At 46.1% G+C, this 16,369-nt stretch overlaps 1 protein-coding gene across 3 annotated transcripts in view; it reads right to left on the bottom strand.

Annotated features, from left to right (window-relative positions):
• The window catches only part of CCNE2 (cyclin E2), a 16,834-nt gene extending 2,700 nt beyond the window's left edge, over nt 1-14,134 (bottom strand). The window contains exons 1-10 of one of the 3 annotated variants that reach the window (XM_030445198.1): nt 12,844-12,907; nt 10,848-10,886; nt 10,651-10,759; nt 10,423-10,479; nt 8,325-8,476; nt 6,145-6,280; nt 3,146-3,292; nt 1,832-1,927; nt 946-1,080; nt 21-132 (exon numbers count right to left, since the gene is read on the bottom strand). In XM_030445198.1, the coding sequence (XP_030301058.1) occupies nt 21-132; nt 946-1,080; nt 1,832-1,927; nt 3,146-3,292; nt 6,145-6,280; nt 8,325-8,476; nt 10,423-10,479; nt 10,651-10,759; nt 10,848-10,861 (958 nt within the window). In that variant the 5' untranslated portion in view covers nt 10,862-10,886; nt 12,844-12,907. Of the gene's footprint in view, nt 1-20; nt 133-945; nt 1,081-1,831; nt 1,928-3,145; nt 3,293-6,144; nt 6,281-8,324; nt 8,477-10,422; nt 10,483-10,650; nt 10,760-10,847; nt 10,887-12,843; nt 12,908-14,082 lie in introns of those variants that run through there. The other 2 variants (XM_030445197.1, XM_030445196.1) reach the window with 2 other exon arrangements.
• Between the last annotated feature and the right edge of the window lie 2,235 nt (nt 14,135-16,369).

The raw sequence follows: 16,369 nt of genomic DNA on the forward strand, positions 1-16,369 counted from the left end.
AGCTTACAGAGGTTTCTTACCAGAAGCTTTCTTCACTACTTCAATTGAGGTATAGTGGCAGAGGGCTGCAGCAGCTAGTGTTCTGTACTGGAAGTCCAAGGAATTCACATCCAGAATGCAGAGGTCTAAGAGCTGAGGAAATAAAAACCAGAGGCATTGACAAATCTTAACAAGATTATACTTCAGTATAATTCTGTCTCAGAAACTTCTCTGCATGCAGTCTGCTCTCCTGCAGTCTGTGCTCTCCAGTGTGGCTGAGCTTTTTAGCATCAGTCACATGCATCTAATTTAGTTTTGGCGCTAACTGCAATTAAGGTGGGTCCTACAGAGTTATGATGCAAACCAGGTTGCACTTGACCAGTAATGTGCAAACCCGTTTGCTTGCACAGGTCTAAGTACACCTCACTGAAACTCCTGACACAGCTACAGGAAAGTATTTCCTTAAACTATTACTTAGCAGCTCAGTGGCTTAGACCACAAAGCCATCTTGAGGCTGGACACAACACATGCCCATAAAAAGTAACAGCAGTTTCAAAATATTAAAACACACATATTAAAACACATTTCTCAGACTGCCCTGTACAAACCTACAGAAACAGTGCTACAGATAATAAAGGTGAGAACAGTTAACTGCAGCCTCCTAAAGTGCCTACCCTCCTCTCAGAGCTGTTGCTGCTATAGTGACCAGTAATTAAAGATGTACTTTATTATTTTTCCAATGTACAGAAGTCTCAACATAGGTGAGAGCAGGAAGACAAGAAACACCGGGGTGCTTGTGGTCTACAATTGGTATAAAGTTGTCTGGCAGCCAAACTTGCACATTTCTTAACAAAGTAACAGGCAAGCTGAAACAGGGAAAACCATTCTTTAATGGCTTGTTGGGTGCAATGTTCAGCTGTGCATTAATCACTGCAAAAGCCTTTTCTGATACACCTTACTACCTACCTGTGCTATCTGAATGAATTTTTCCTGAGAATACTGAGGTAGCAGCACTGTTGGAACATCCCTCAGAGCATCCACTTGAAGGTAGAGGTTCAGCCAAGAGACAATTGTCACTGGACACAGTTCCCATTTTAAAGCCTGCAAAAATATTAAATGGGTGAGCACCTTAAACCATGCAAGGATAGTTTTGTGCCCTGATCTCTTTCCCCATACCTCCCCAGAGTTTGCTCAGCTTATTGCACAGACCCTCAAAAGCCATTAAAGATGATGTACAATTTCAAGAATACTCATTATTGATTGCTTCTTCCTACTTTTTGAATAGGATGTATTACAGTTGGCACAATCATTTATCTCTACAGCTGTGCAGTTGGATCTTATGCACTGTCCCCATTCAGAGGGGCTGGAAAATTAAGACCTTTTTTCCCAAGCCCTTCAGGCTCACTGCCTGAACCTAAAGATTGTGTCTATTAAGGAAGAATAAGTGTACAAGGAGTTTTATAGTGGTATAGACAGATCCTTTCCAACACAAGGAGTACTGAGCAGTGCCATTTCTTGGCCTGGGTCTCCCTAGAAGCCCTGACACCTGAACAGCAAAAGGACGCTGCAAGTGCAGTACATGAGAGCAACAGCTCTGTCCTATGGCTGGCTGTACCTCTGAAGAGCTTTTACTTTCATATAAACATGAGAAACTTGTCCTTTTCTAGCAGAGAGGGATTTCACCCCAGACAGGGGCTTTCGAGGTCCACTGCACACACAGTGAAGGTTTCATTGTTTTGCAGGAAGAGGGACATACTGAACACGTTCCTTTTCTAAGCACAAGAGTGACATCAAAATACGAGGCTCGGCTGGGAAGTCTTTCAACTGGCACTAATGACACCAAAGTTATTACCTTTAACATAATGAGTTCCATTCTTACAATATCATCTTCACTGCAAGCACCATCAGTAACATAAGCAAATTCCTGTATTTTAGGAGCGTAGATTTCCTTTAAAGGGAGGAAGCAGAGAAGTGAAGATTAGAGTGCTTTACAGTTCTAAGAAAGCTTGAGAAGATCTTGGCAAATACTTTTCAGTCCATACTGAAATATTAGCATTTCTTACTGTACAGCAGTGTTCTCCTCATTATATTAAATGACTTGAAACTTACCAAATGAGATACTAAAAACAAGTAGGTTGCATGCTACCTGTTGTAAAATATTATGGATATCTTGCAACTTTTTAACTTTGGGGAAATCAGTGCTGACCAAACAACCAGAACAGCTTTTAATATATATCACTTCTTACTCAGCCATTCCATTTGATGGAAAAACATGCACCATCCCATTCTCACAGCACACTGCTGTGTTAAAAACAGCTTTCTGATACAGCTGATGCTGATGTAGTTACGTAGGTTTAAAGTAAAAAAAATAAATTAAAAAAAGGCTAAAATAAGTATGTGAAAATCCCACAGCCTCCACAGCTGGCAAAACCCATGGTGCAGAGATGGTTAACTCCTCCTCTAGCTAGGTGTGTTAGTAACAAAGAACTTTTCAGCAGAACTGCTGCTCTACCAGCTGACTGCACAACCCAATGCCATGTGAACTTCTATAGGAAACAGCTGCTTATAGTGCCCCATCCCAGCTTAAGGAACAGCAGCTACATCAGGAGAGTTCCAAGTATAAAAAATTAATATCCCAAATTTTCCTCTCAGTCAAGCCTACCAGGCCCTCTACAAAGATAGATTTGTATATGCTCTTGGTACATAGGTGCAGTGCACAACATAATGTGTCACCATCGCTACACTTTAAAAGAAAAGAAAAAAAAATCTGCTAAAGGGCTTATAGGGACATCAGCCTGATGTAAAACCAAATTGAAAATTAGGCTTCATTTTGTAGAAGTCCCATGCCCATTCCTGAGATTTTTTGCTAACTGCTATATACTTAGAAACTAAGACACAACAAAACTTAAACTACTCTTAGCACACGTGCATACCTTTTAAGTTACATGGTCTCCTTCCCCACTGCTGAAGAAAGGGAAGACAAAAGCCACACAAGACACTGGCATACGTACAAAAGAAGGAAGAGAAAAAAAATTTCCCTAGCACCTTCAGCATTGCATGCAACCACCAAGTTCAAAAGACTCAAACAGAAGAAATAACTAAAATGACAGTGATGACATTTATTCCAAATTTGGTATCTTTTTCTCCCTGTAACAGAGCTTCCTACCTCAAGTTTGGAGGCAATGAATAATGAGGTAATTCCTATGAGCTGAAGCATGCTCTTGTTAATGTTCTTTTGAGTCAACATGAATCTATCAAAAAAATCTTGAGCCAGGTAGAAGGTTTCCCTGTGGAGTGCATAAACCTCACACACCTACAATAGGAAAAAAAAAAAAAAAGTTCATTTTTTCTGTTAAAAGACTCTAGTAATAAACACAGTATACATTATTTAATCTTTTTTGCCCACACAAACTGTTACATACCCAGGTGTGTTAGAATGTAGTGGCTACTATGGGACTGGAAAAAATATTTCACATGCTGCTACCCAAAACATGGATTGTCTATGGAAAATGCACTTTTTCCAAACTAAGTAGCAACCAATTTTCTTAAAAATGCGTACATTTTTCTACTGAAAGAAGAAAGCTTCACTGAGGAAATACAAACAAGAAACACCACCAAAAAAAAAAAAAAAACCAAAACAAAAAACCCATTTAGCTTGATAAAGAATGCTCTGGGCTCAAACTGAAGTCACGGAGCAAATCCTCCCTGCACTCCTGGCCAGCCTGTCCCAGGGCACAACCACTGAAATACTTGAATCGTAGAACTGGCTGGGTTGGAAGGTACCTCAGAGATCATCAAGTCCAACCCTTGAACCACCGTTGAGGTTGCTAGACCATGGCACTGAGTGCCACATCCAGTCTCTTTTTAAGTATCTCCAGGGATGGAGAATCCACCACTTCCCTGGGCAGCTCTTTCCAATGTCTGATCACTCTCTCGGTAAAGAAATTCTAATATCCAACCTAAACTTCCCATGGCACAATTTAAGACCGTGCCCTCTTGTCTTGCTGAGAGTTGCCTGGGAAAAGAGACCAACCCCCACCCAGCTACAACCTCCTTTCAGGGAGTTGTAGAGAGCAATGAGGTCTCCCCTGAGCCTCCTCTTCTCCAGGCTGAACAGCCCCAGCTCCCTCAGCCTCTCCTCATAGGATTTGTGCTCGAGTCTCTTCACCAGCCTGGTTGCCCTCCTTTGGACCTGCTCCAGGACCTCGATATCCTTCCTGAACTGAGGGGCCCAGAACTGGACACAGTAAATCTTTGAAACCTTTGGCTCTCCAGCAATGAATCCTGGAAGCTCCTGTAAGCTGGAGGGGGCTCTGCTGGCAAGGCAGGAGTGCTGCCTGCAAGCCCTCAGGCACACCACAGCCTCGCTAAGCAGGAACAAAACTGCAGGAGCAGCCATCTGCTCCCTGCAGTTGTGAGGTGCCCTGCCAGGGAAACCTTTTAATAGATGCATTGTATCAAAGTGGTGACAGTTCAATAAAAAAGGAAACTGCCCTACTCTTTCCTCTAATCTGGAACTGAATTTGGGTGGGTCTACCACAAGTCCAGTTTATCTGCAACTCTGTATCTCTTCTACAACTAAGAAACTAGTTAGATTTCTATAAATTACTTACAATCAACAGTAAAGAATATCCAAGAAACAGATCAAGTCCAAGCTTCCTGCCCTGCTTCATTATTTCACTTGATACAAAGTCAGAATAAAATCTCACGACTATGAGCTATTTCCTAAGATAAAGCTGAAAGCCTATCTGCAAAATAAAACCTTTCTGACCATCAAAAATGAAACTGCTTGGCAATAGCACCACAGCTTTAGACCTGATCGAGTATTTGCCATGTGATGTGCTGCTCCAATATTGTAACTAAAATCAGATTCAGAACTACAAACATGCAGACCAGGCCCACCCATAAATAAATAAATAGCACAATTTCTATAAAAGTGTTTTGCCCAAACATAATTAATAATACTTCATCTTGTTAAATAGGATCTGAGTTATGTTACTGAAGACAATGTTAGGAGCTGCTGGAAGACTCAAATTTGCTGGGATTTTAATCCAGTGTGGCATACAGAACCACTGAGCAGGACAACAAGGCCCTCACTGAGATTTTTGTTTAGATACTAGATGATTTCAAGATTAAACAAACAAAGACAAAAAAACCCACACACAATTAAGCAGCGATATCTAAATTAGACATTAGAAGAAGTAGAAAAGCACACAACTGGAATAATTTTTATACTCTGTATTAAAAAAAATAAACAACAAAAACCAAACACATGAAACAAAACACCTTTCCTTTTCCTTGAAATTCCCTGCTATTAGCACTGTTCCAGCAGACAGCACAAGTGCAACTGCAACCTCTGCTTCCCTGGAGTACTTCATATGGAACTGGTGAACCTGCAAGACCCCTTCTGCTGATGGGTAGGGAGTGCTGTTGACAATGGTGTTTGAATATGCTCAATACAGAGTTCTTGGAAACACCTCCAGAACACAGCTCTCCCTTTACAACACTGATACTCCTTCACACAGGCTGCCAAAATTGAGAGCTTCCACTTTGTGTGACAACTGGAACAATCTGAAGTAAGGCAACTAGACTGGAATATGGACACAATTCATAACCCTTTCCAAAGAAGAACCTGTCTATAGCAAGAATCTCCAGGTTCCAGCCACTAATGCACTACTTCCTTCTGCTCTCTTCATAGGAGAGAACTAATAAGTTAGAAAATAGTGTCAGCTCTGACATCTAAGAGCTCCTTTTATGGAGGCCAGGGTGATAACTCAAGTCCTCATTACAGATACAGTTGTGCCATGGTTTAGATACAGTCTGAAATGTAAAGTTAGAGCTCTATAACTTATCCATTATATCAATTTCAATACAAACATCTCAAAAACAGATTTCTCCCCTTCCCAGGAAGGACTGTGGCAAGAAAAAAAATTAAGTACTCCTACTCACTGCCCTGTGTGGAAGGTTCAGCTTCTCACGCCAGGGAGGACTGAATGTAGCTCACCAGGAGGATCAAAATCTGTAACTTGTAACCCTTTTGTTGCAAACTAGTTTTGTCATTTATCATAATTACACATTTTGCTCCAATTTTTTATGTAGAAGGCCTGCATTTATCTGCCAAGCTTCTCAGGCATAACACACAGCAAAGTAACTGAAAGAACACACCTCTAGGAGCCAGTCTAAGAGTATTGATCTCATGTGAGGTTGCAAACTAGGATGTAGTGATGTGAAGTGTTTGCAATGAATGTATCTGTTCTCCTTCTTCAGGATGTTGAGCCAGACATCTTTGGAATTTCCCCAGCTATGGAATAAAAACATTGTTAAGTATATATATACACATTCACAAAAGGAGTATAAAAACATTACTTATTGTTTACAGATATTCAGGAACAAAAAGAAAAATTCTGCATACTAAATATCCTTATGGTAATTAAAAAAAAATATTAAAAAAATAATCAGGTATACTTTGAACAATTTAAACCAATAGCAGCTTGCCAAGATCATCAGCCAGGCTAGTGTTGCTGACCAGCTAACAAGACTGATCCTGCGTATCCCAAAATTGTACATACAACCAGAGTTTCCTATTTTGCCAAGTCAGGTGGTTGTCCAGAGAGCAAGATTGAAAAAACAAACAAAACATCCCAACAAACAACCATTCCAGTAAAAAAGAAAAAAAAAAACCAATCTCACTCCCCCAGAAACACAAAACATACACAAAGTTGTCCAGTTTAGTTTGAGAAAAACATTTACAGATGGTGTTTAAAAGTCCATCCCTTCCTTTCCTAGCCTACCTTAAGGCTCAGAAACAGGCTCTTGTGATTTCTTGTTTATAACTAACTTCCAAGTTATTAGCACTCAATTCTACTTGGGAAGAAGATGCCATCATTAATATGGCTTGGCTTTAATGTGTAATTATTATGAGTTGATTCAAGTTTTTTTCTTAGGTGTACCTCTCATCCTGTAGTCATTATAGGGAAACAGCATATTAATCAATGCAATGCTGAATTCCTACTGAAATTTTTGGAGTTAAATATTTACCTTTCCCCAAGCAGAAGCCAGAGAGATATTAATCAGACCTTATCACCTACAAATTCTAACTCAGATCAGTGCCATTCTGCCATCTTAAGTCAAAAGCTACTTGCTTGTTTCATGTACAAGTCTCCCCAGGGAAGTGGGCAGGCACTGAGAGATCTATTATGATCTTCCTGCAGCAGTTAGGCAAGCAGGAGGAAGGGAGGAGACAGTCAGTGACCCTCTTATTCAGCTAATTGGAAAAGGTATGTTGACCTATTTACAAGAGGTGAATATCAAGGATTAAACTCCTTGCATGGAATTCTGTATCTGAGCAGATGTTTGGGATACACCACTTTCCAACAGCTTCTTTTAGGAAGCCCATAGAATTCCCTCGCTTACTAATTTTATTATTATTAAAAAGTTACTTTGCACTAAACTTTCCAATGCATATCCAAGGTGTGATCTGCTAGGTAAAGAGAAAAGCACACTTTTTTAAAGTAAAGTTCAGCAGCTTGGGAGCAATACTGAGAGTGAAGAGCAGGGGTGTTTGAAACTTAGTAAAAGAGACTGTGGCAAGACATCACCATGCAGCACCCCCCAGCTCTGATCAAGGTTTGGCAGAACAAGGAAAAACATGGTGTATCTAAAAAGGTTAACTTAAAGCTTCATGTTCTGCTTCTCATTCAGCTCAGTAGAATTTCTCTCTACCATACTGCAGTAAGCAACTTTCATTAAACATCAGGTTGATGCAAACAGCAAACAGGGCATTTCTCTAACATACCCGAATGGCTAAGAAATTCAGAACTGAAGAAAAAAAGTCCTATTTAATCAGCTAATCTATCCCTTTGCAGAAGGAAAACTTTCTAGAACTGTGACTGCACCAAGCACACTGCATTACATTAGTAAGCTACCTGCATAGCAATACTGCCACAAGTTTATTTGCATATTTGTGCATTTTTTAAGTTCTTAAAGAAAACTTTGCCTATTTTTTTGGTCACTCAGATGCGACAGCACTGACAGAAGTTTAGTTTAACCATTATGCCCCTCTTACCACTTAGTGTCTCCAGTGCTAAGTTATAAAAGGACTGCTCTAAAAGATTAAAATTTTCTGTCTGGTGCATTTATAAGACTGGGTGGGGAAAAAAACCACAAACAAACCTCAGAATATTTGTTTGTTTGTTTGTTTTTGACACTGTAGGATGAGGGAACAAACAAGAGGTATGGATTGATAATTGCCCCTATTCTATGAACACAATACAACAGCAGATTTTACTACAATCATTCAGCATACTTGATAAAACACAAACAGTTTCTGCCTCTGGTAAACTTACTTGAGTTCTGGCAAAGGTGATGGATTTATGAAGAGGTTTCTGAACCTGTATTTTTTGAATCTTGAGAAGTCAGTGGTTACTGGTTCTTTGTGAGGTGTTTCAATGATTATGCAAGGCGAGACTCCTCCTGTTATCGTGGGCGGCCAACAGCTCTGCAACACAAACAAGGGATCTTTTAAATGTGAATTTACTATGAGAGCAAGAAAGGCAAGATGTAAATTAAAATACAGTAACAAAACCAATATATATGTAATGTATGTATGTATGTTCACCTTTTTGGACCTCAGCATTAATCCAAGTACTAGGCTCAAGACAGAGACCAAATGCCAACAAAGCCTTTTGTTACCAAGACTGAACATGTATGAACAAATTTGATAAATTTGGGAAACTCAGCTTTGAGGAAGAAAACTGCCTTCAGTTTCTGAACCTACAGGTAACCTATCCATTGCCTGAACTGCTCAGTTGCAGTACATGAGGCAAAGGTACTCATTGCTACTGAAGCACAGGACAGGAGGTTGCTGGTCTTATCTTCTTATCTACTCAGAGGGAAAAGAAAGGAGGGGGTGGAGGTTCTACTCTCTCTCAGTGGAAATTCAGCACCTTATCTTCCAATTTAGCACTCCAGAGAGGAGCCACCCATTTCAGCTCCAAAGCTAGATACCCACAGAGCAAGCAGCAGCTGTGAACTATCTCTCAGCCTGTCTATGCCAAATATGGGATGCAATGACTGAAAAAAGAGAAGAACCTGAAGTTACTAATGCAGAAAACTTCCAAGAAGCAATGCCAGACTACTTTAGTTAACTCTGTAACTTGTATTGATGATACTTATTTGGTTTTACACCACCAGTACAAGTAGGAAGGCATCAAATGTATGGAGCATATGCAATGGTGTAATGGCTGACAGCCTTCAAAATGGGGACACAGAACTTCAATTACAATCTGTGGAGTGAGGGGGGAATCCCATTCCCAGAGAATGGGAACACCTGCCTCTGAACACAGAACTTTTCCTTTGTGGCTGCTTTACAAGTTAAATTACATACAATTTCATTAGTATATTTAAAACTACTTATAGCCAAAGTCAATTAAGAATGAAATTACGTATTCCAGCAGAATTGATCTTACCATCACAGAACCATGAGAAAAGGGAGATCCCACTCCTCCTTTTCTCCTGCAAACCTCACTGCACAAGTACCCCCCCTTCCTTCTGTCAGCTCTGATGCTTGTCAGACCCTCTGCTGCATTGATTCAACTCACTAACCTGTCAGAACATCAACTCACTTTGTGGTGTCCAACTAGCAAGTTGAACCTGCATATTTCTTCATTTAAAAAGAACCTAAAATGGAGCAAGGCAGGGTATGGAGCACATGGCCAGTCATTAAGGAAGACAAGACAGAGGAGAAGGATTTCCTTCTCAGCAAAGTTAAGCTGTGACACAGTTTCACACCAAACAGAGCTGACATACTTACAATGTATTTTTTTGTGTGTGTTTGCAAAGACAACTTGAGAATCAGAAGTTTTGATTGACTATAGCTGGCTTACTTGCTTTAGAAAGAGAACAATGGAATTTTTTTTTAACAAATCCATTTTAAAGCAAACAACTGCGAAGCCCCACACTTTGTTTAGGAGTAGCCTATGTTAATTAAAACAGGTTTCTAAATTGATTTAAATAATAAAAGGAACTGTTAAATGAAAGTAAAGAGGGCTTGTGTGACTATGAATTGTCTTAACTAAAGGTGTGGTTTCATAGTCACTTAGTTAAAACAAGTGTAATCATCTTGTTAAGACTTGCCTTTAAGCCTTACCAGCTCTTCATATTAAATTATTCTAAAATATCTAGTTTTATTTTAATTTTTATACCTAACTCTACTGTGCAATGGTTTTCACATGAAATACCCTTTTTCTGTAACGAAGCCATGTGTAGAAAAAAATATGCAAGTCTATAAAAAGATGCTAAGGTGCAGAGCTCCCATAGGTTTTAATACCTGCAGGTAGAAATTTTTCAATACTTTTTAGTGTGGAATGCACAACTTCACACCCACGAACATAAACCAGATGGATGCACTCGCCTAGTTTGAGCTGGTAATCAGGACTGAATTACCTTAATCTCATACTGATGCTTTTTAGCCATTTTCCCATCTTCTCTTTTCTTAATCTCCTGCTAAGAAGAAAGACACATATCAATACATTGACAATGACCAGCACAGAAACCAGCAAAGCAAACTGTTCTGCTCCTGCCTCACTTTCTAACTCAGCAAAGTAAAGATTCTCCCATCCAAATGAGAACTTTCAGCATTATTAAACTCTTCAAGTTGCTCAAATTGCTCACCTCTGCTGTTCTCCTTTTTCTTGTCTGGAGATATTCTGGTGCCTGCAGTTCTTGTGGAGATTCTTCTTGACATAACAGTGGCTGCTGCTGCTTGGCTTGCAAACGACTACTGCAAAGAGCAAAAAGATATATTAGGAGAGGAATGATTTTTAGATGAATAGAGATAAGCTTAGTGTGTTAAGATGCTAAGAGCGTACCTGCGTCTTGACATCTTCTTTGGATTCTAAGATCTCTGCCTGAACCAAAGGAATAACATAAGCTCAGTTAACATATCCTCCAGAAGTTAGAACCAAGTTCCATACTTGTCAAAATCATAGAACAGTTTGGGCTGGAAGGGACCTTAAAGACAACAGAGTCCCAAGTTCCTTGCATGGGCAGGGACACCTCCCACTAGTCCAGGTTGCTCAAAGCCCCATCCAACCTGGTCTTGAACACTTCCAGGGTGGGGGCACCCACAACTTCTCTGTTTCAGTGTCTCACCACCATCCTAGTGGTGAATTTCTAGCAAGAACTTCTTGCTAATGTCTGTTTTAAATCTACCCTCTTTCAGTTTAAAATCATTACCCCTCATCTTATTGCTACACGCCCTAGCAAAAAGCCCCTCTCTAGCTTTTTTATAAGAAGCATCACAAAGCAGCACAGTTTACACAACTGGAAGGGCACATGTATTTTACTGATGTGAGGAACACCTGAGCAAAGGATACCTGAGGTATATGACCACAGGGAGCTCCATGTCCTGCTGGGGTTACATCACCTAAGTGGGTTACACAAGGATGCCCACATATCCCAGCGATCAGTTTGGCTGAGGCAAGCCTAGCCCAGGGCTGGGGCGAGCTGTAAATGGACAAGTCCCTCTTAAGAGGGTGTAGGGGGTTCCCTGGCGCTGTGACCCCCTCACTCTCTCTACACCCGAATCCACCAGCGGCTCCCTCCGGGGCGAAGAGCCCCACACCTGCCGGGATGGGATGAACTGAGCCGAGCCGGGCCGCCCGCCGCCGCCCGCGCTCCCGCCGCGCCGGTTCCGCGCCAATTTGAAGAGAGCGGGGAGGAGGTGACGGCGGCCTTGCGCTGCGCTGCGCCGGGGCGGGAGGGAGCCTCGGCCAGCTCCGGGGAGCTGCGGGAGTCAGGCGGGGCTAGGGGTACCGCCGCTGCCCCCACTCCGGCTGCCTCAAAAAGGGACCAAACCCGCCGCCTGCCCCCCGCCCGGGCGGCCACGGGTGCTGCGGGGAATCGTGACGGGGGGCAGGGAGCGGGGCAGGACTGCGTCCCCCTCCCCTTCCCCCCGCTCCCGCCTTGCCGGGAGCGAGGCTCCCTCCAAAACCTGAGGGGAAGTGGGGAGTGGGCCTGCCGGGACGGCAGCCCGACACCCGGGGTCACCCGTCTCCCCTCCCCCAGGCAGGACGCTATTCCTCAGCAGGGGACCCACACACACAAGGGGGACTCCTCAGCGCGGGCTGGGACCGGGGGACCGCAGGGTTGGGGAGCTATGAAGCTGGGGGTGGTGAGGAGGCTGGGGGTGTCCCCACCAGGCGCCTTTCTCGCCAAGCCCCTCTTGAGGGCCAGGGTGGGGGGAGCCGGGACCCACCGGGATGGGGTGCGGGCGGGCGGCGCGGGCCGGCAATCGAGGTCAGCCCGCCAAGCGGCTCGGCCGCCTTCCCCGCCCCCACCGCGCCCGTCTCCCTCCAAAACCCGGCAGCCCGCCCCCCGCCACCCCCGAGGGGCTCTCCGCCGCCAGGATGGGGTGGAGGGGTAAGGGGAAGAGGGGATGGCGGGCTCCCGCCGACACTCCGAACCGCCACGCTGCCTCCCGCCAGCGGTGCCCGGCCGGGCCATCGCCCCTCACAGCGGCGCCCCGCAGCCCTCCCTGCCCCGGGCGGGAGGGTACGGAGAGGGCTGATGGGACCGGGCGCGGACACCCACCCCATGGGTCTCCTCAGCCGCTATCCCTCCAAAACGGTGCCCAGGTGGGAAGGCAGCTCGCCCACCTCACGGCTCCCCACCGCCCGCCGCGGCTGCGCCCCTCACACCGGCACCGGGTATGCCGGTACCGCCACCCCTACTGCCACCACAACCATCACCAACACCACCCCCGCCGCCAGCACTAAGCAGCACTACCAAAACCACCAACACCACCGCCAGAACGGCCGCCCTCATCCCCACCGGCAGGACCCCATCCCGCTGCCCACCGCGCACCTCTGCCGCCGCCGCCCGGGCCGCGCTGCTCAGCTGGCGCCGGCGCCAAGTCCCTTTATAGCGCGGCACGGGCCCGCGCGCTGCGCATGTGCGAGGGCGGCAGACAGCTCTCCGCCCGCCCGCCGCCCGCGCCCCACTCGCCCCAGCACCGCCCCTTCGCCGCGGGGCCGCCCGGGGCCCAGCGGCTCCCCCGGACGCCACCGGAATACCCGCACCTCCCGCCCGCCCGCCCCGGTTCCCTTGGCGGAGGCGTCCCGGAAGAGCGGCGGGCAATACCGGGAGAAGGGCTGCCACCGCTGCCGCCCCCCCGGCAGAGCCGCCCCGCTGGAAGAGCCGCTCGCCTCCCCGACCCCGCCGACGGGGGCACTCCCGGTACCGCCATCCCCGATCCGCCGCATCCAGCCCCGTGTCCGCGTCCCTCCGGGGCGGCTCCGCCAGCCGCCCCACACGCCACCGGCCGCCGCGCGCCCAGCTCGGCCTCGCCCCGGGGCGGAGCCTCCGCCCCTCCCGGCCAATGGGAGCCCCGCGCTCGGCGGCAACGTGCAGCGGCGGCGGAATGTAAACACCGGCCCGCCGCGCGCGCCCTGCGCCGCCCCGCCCCGCCCGGACCCGCCGCGGCCTCAGGGCGGGGCCGCCCCTGCCGCCCGCCGCTCCTGTCAGCGGGGCCGCGTCTCCCCCGGTGGCTCCTGCGGCGGGGGGAGAGGGGGCTCAGCCCCCTGCCCCTCAGCGGTACCCCTGCCGGGCCCGAGGTGGAGGGGGGGGGGGAAGGCGGGGTCAGCCACACCCCGTTTCTCCCCGTGCCGCCAGCCTCCTGCCCCCCGCTGCTGGGAGACAGCCCTCTGACACCCCACCGCGTCACGGGTGGGGGGTGTCAGCCCCATCGCTGTCACACAGCTCCCCACATAGGAACGGCCATCACGCAGCTGGGCCCCGTGAAGGACCCTGACTGTGCTGCCAGGCACCGGGGCCTTCACGTCCAAAACTTTACCCAAAGGTCCCTTCTCTCTCGGTCCCATTTTTGCAGCGTGTTTAACGGCAGAGATGTTTGTCCTCACAGAAAGCAGGCACTGTCCCAGCACAGCCTCCATGGTCCCCCGTGGGGACCTCTTCCCTGCCCACTAGCTCTACACACCAGTGAGCCATGTCCACCACCACCCCCCTCAGGTGCCACCCAGGGCAGCAGTGTCCACCACAGGAGCACCCGCCCTGCAATCCCCTTCCCCATTAGATGATGCTTACCCTCAATACCAAGCATTCCTATTATTGGTAATGCCATAGAATACCAGGTTGGAAGGACATCAAGCAACTTCTCTTGGCAAAAGCACAGTCTAGACAAGGTGACTCAGCACCTAGCCCAGCTGAATCTTGAAAGGGTCCCATGTTGATGTATCCACAACTTCCCTAGAGAGATTATTCCATAGCTGTTGTTCTCATTGTGAAAAGTCCAGTAGGAATCTCCCCAGAAGCAATTTCTACCCATTACCTTTTTCCATGTGACTCTTTGTAAAAACAGGGTCTCTATCTCTTGTCTATCTTGCCCTTCAAGTACTGGAACATGGTGATGAGGTCTCCCCTAAGCCTTGATCTCCCTTCAGAGGACTGGACCACGTCTCCTTACAAAGAAGGGCTGAGAGAGTTGGGGCGGTTCATTCTGGAGAGGAGAAGGTTCCAGGGAGACTTTACTGTGGGCTTTCAGTGTTTAAAGGGAGCTTGTAAGAAAGACAGGGACAAATATTATAGCAGGGCCTGCTATGACAGGATAAGAGGTAATGGTTTAAAACTAAAAGGAGATTTAGACTAGATATAAGGAAGATATTCTTTACAATGAAAGAAGTGAGACACTGGGACACAGGTTGACAAGGGAAGTTGTGGATGTCCCATCCCTGGAAGTGTTCAAAGCCAGGCTGGATGGGTCTTTGAGCATCTTGGTTTAGTGGAAGGTGTCCCTGCCCATGCAGGGCAGTTGGAACTAAGTGATCTTTAAGGTGCCTTCCAACCCAAACCATGCTATGATTCTACAATTCTATGATTCTCAAAGCTGAACAAATCCAGTTCTCTCACTCTTTCCTTGTGCACAGGATTCCCAGTCCTTTGATCATCTTTGGGGCCTTTCTCAAGGCCCTCTACCCTCTAGGTTTGTCCACAACTTTTTTGTATAGTGGGGACCAAAACTGAACACAGTCTTCCAGGTGTGCCTAACAAATGCTGAGTAGGGTGCCATAATGACTTCTTTAAGTTTGCTGGTGATGGATTGCATGGAGTTTTCCAAATAAAGAACCCCCAAACACTACCCCAAAAGCAATCACACCCACAGTGCTATATACTTAGCAATGCTTGGCTGTGCATGGAGGCAGCCCCTCATCTCAACACAGGGCACCTGCAGGCATTTTTCTGATGGGAAGCAATCGTTACTTTACCTCTCTTCTCCTGCAGTCCAAAGCAGACATGCTGCAAACCATTACAAAGAGCATCAACAGCTGCCCTCACATAAATCCACTGCTTCATTTTTTTTTCACTTCTGCTTTTTCTTTTCCCAAGTGTAATACTAATAAAGAGTAAACAAGTTTTTGCTGCCAAATATGTGACTTAGTAACTAAGCAAGACAACTAGGTTTTGGTGCTTACCTTATAGGATTTCCAAGGGCAAGAGAAAAGGCACCAGAGCTCACCAAAGGCAGAGATGTTAGGGATGGGTTGTTAACAACAGATTGACAGGTCACAAGTTGTGGGCAGCAAGGGCCATCTCTCATCTGTGGGTGCGTACATCACATGATGGAAGTGGGACAACAATTCCTGCAAACTTCAGATAAAGTAGCATGCAGATAGACATACAAAATGGAGGTAGCAGCCACACAGTCCCCTCAGCTCTGAAATGCCCATTCCAGTCTTCATCACAAAGAAAATCTACTAATTGTGGCTCAAGAGGAATGTAACAAAACCCACAAACTGCTGTCATCTGTTCAAGCCCATTGGCACTTGGAGACAATCTTTATCAGCTGTCTACATCACAACAGGTCATTTAAAAAAATCTAACTCATGTCATAGTTTGCAATACCTAAAGAAGATGCAACCTTCAGCAGGTATCTCTGTTAGATGATCTCTACACAAGTCCACCAGCAAGATGTTCTACTCTCTAGAAGAGCATCTCACACTTCACCACCTTCAGAGAGAGGGCAGTCTCCTGAATTTGGGCCTTAACCTAACTCCAGCCTTAACTGACTCCAGCCTTTCCCTGACTTGCTGAAGTTGAAGCCCTACCATAGCCAGCTTGCTAAAAACCCTGGAACTTTATGAAGGGTCCAAGAAGAGAGCAGAGGCAAAGTATCTTTTTCCCTAAAAATCCTCCACCCTACACAGCTGTAAGATTAGGGCTTGAGGGCAGCCAGCCTCCACTCAGCAAAATGCTTTTCATCCATCAGGAATAAATTCCATGGCACACCACGAAAGGAGAATACTACATAGTGAGTAGCAGCTAAAAATTGAATGGACCAGGTCTGTCACTGATAGGTCTCAGCACAGACTGTAAT

This window comes from Calypte anna, chromosome 2 (genome assembly GCF_003957555.1).
Source record: "Calypte anna isolate BGI_N300 chromosome 2, bCalAnn1_v1.p, whole genome shotgun sequence".
NCBI classification, from domain to species: Eukaryota; Metazoa; Chordata; class Aves; order Apodiformes; family Trochilidae; genus Calypte; species Calypte anna.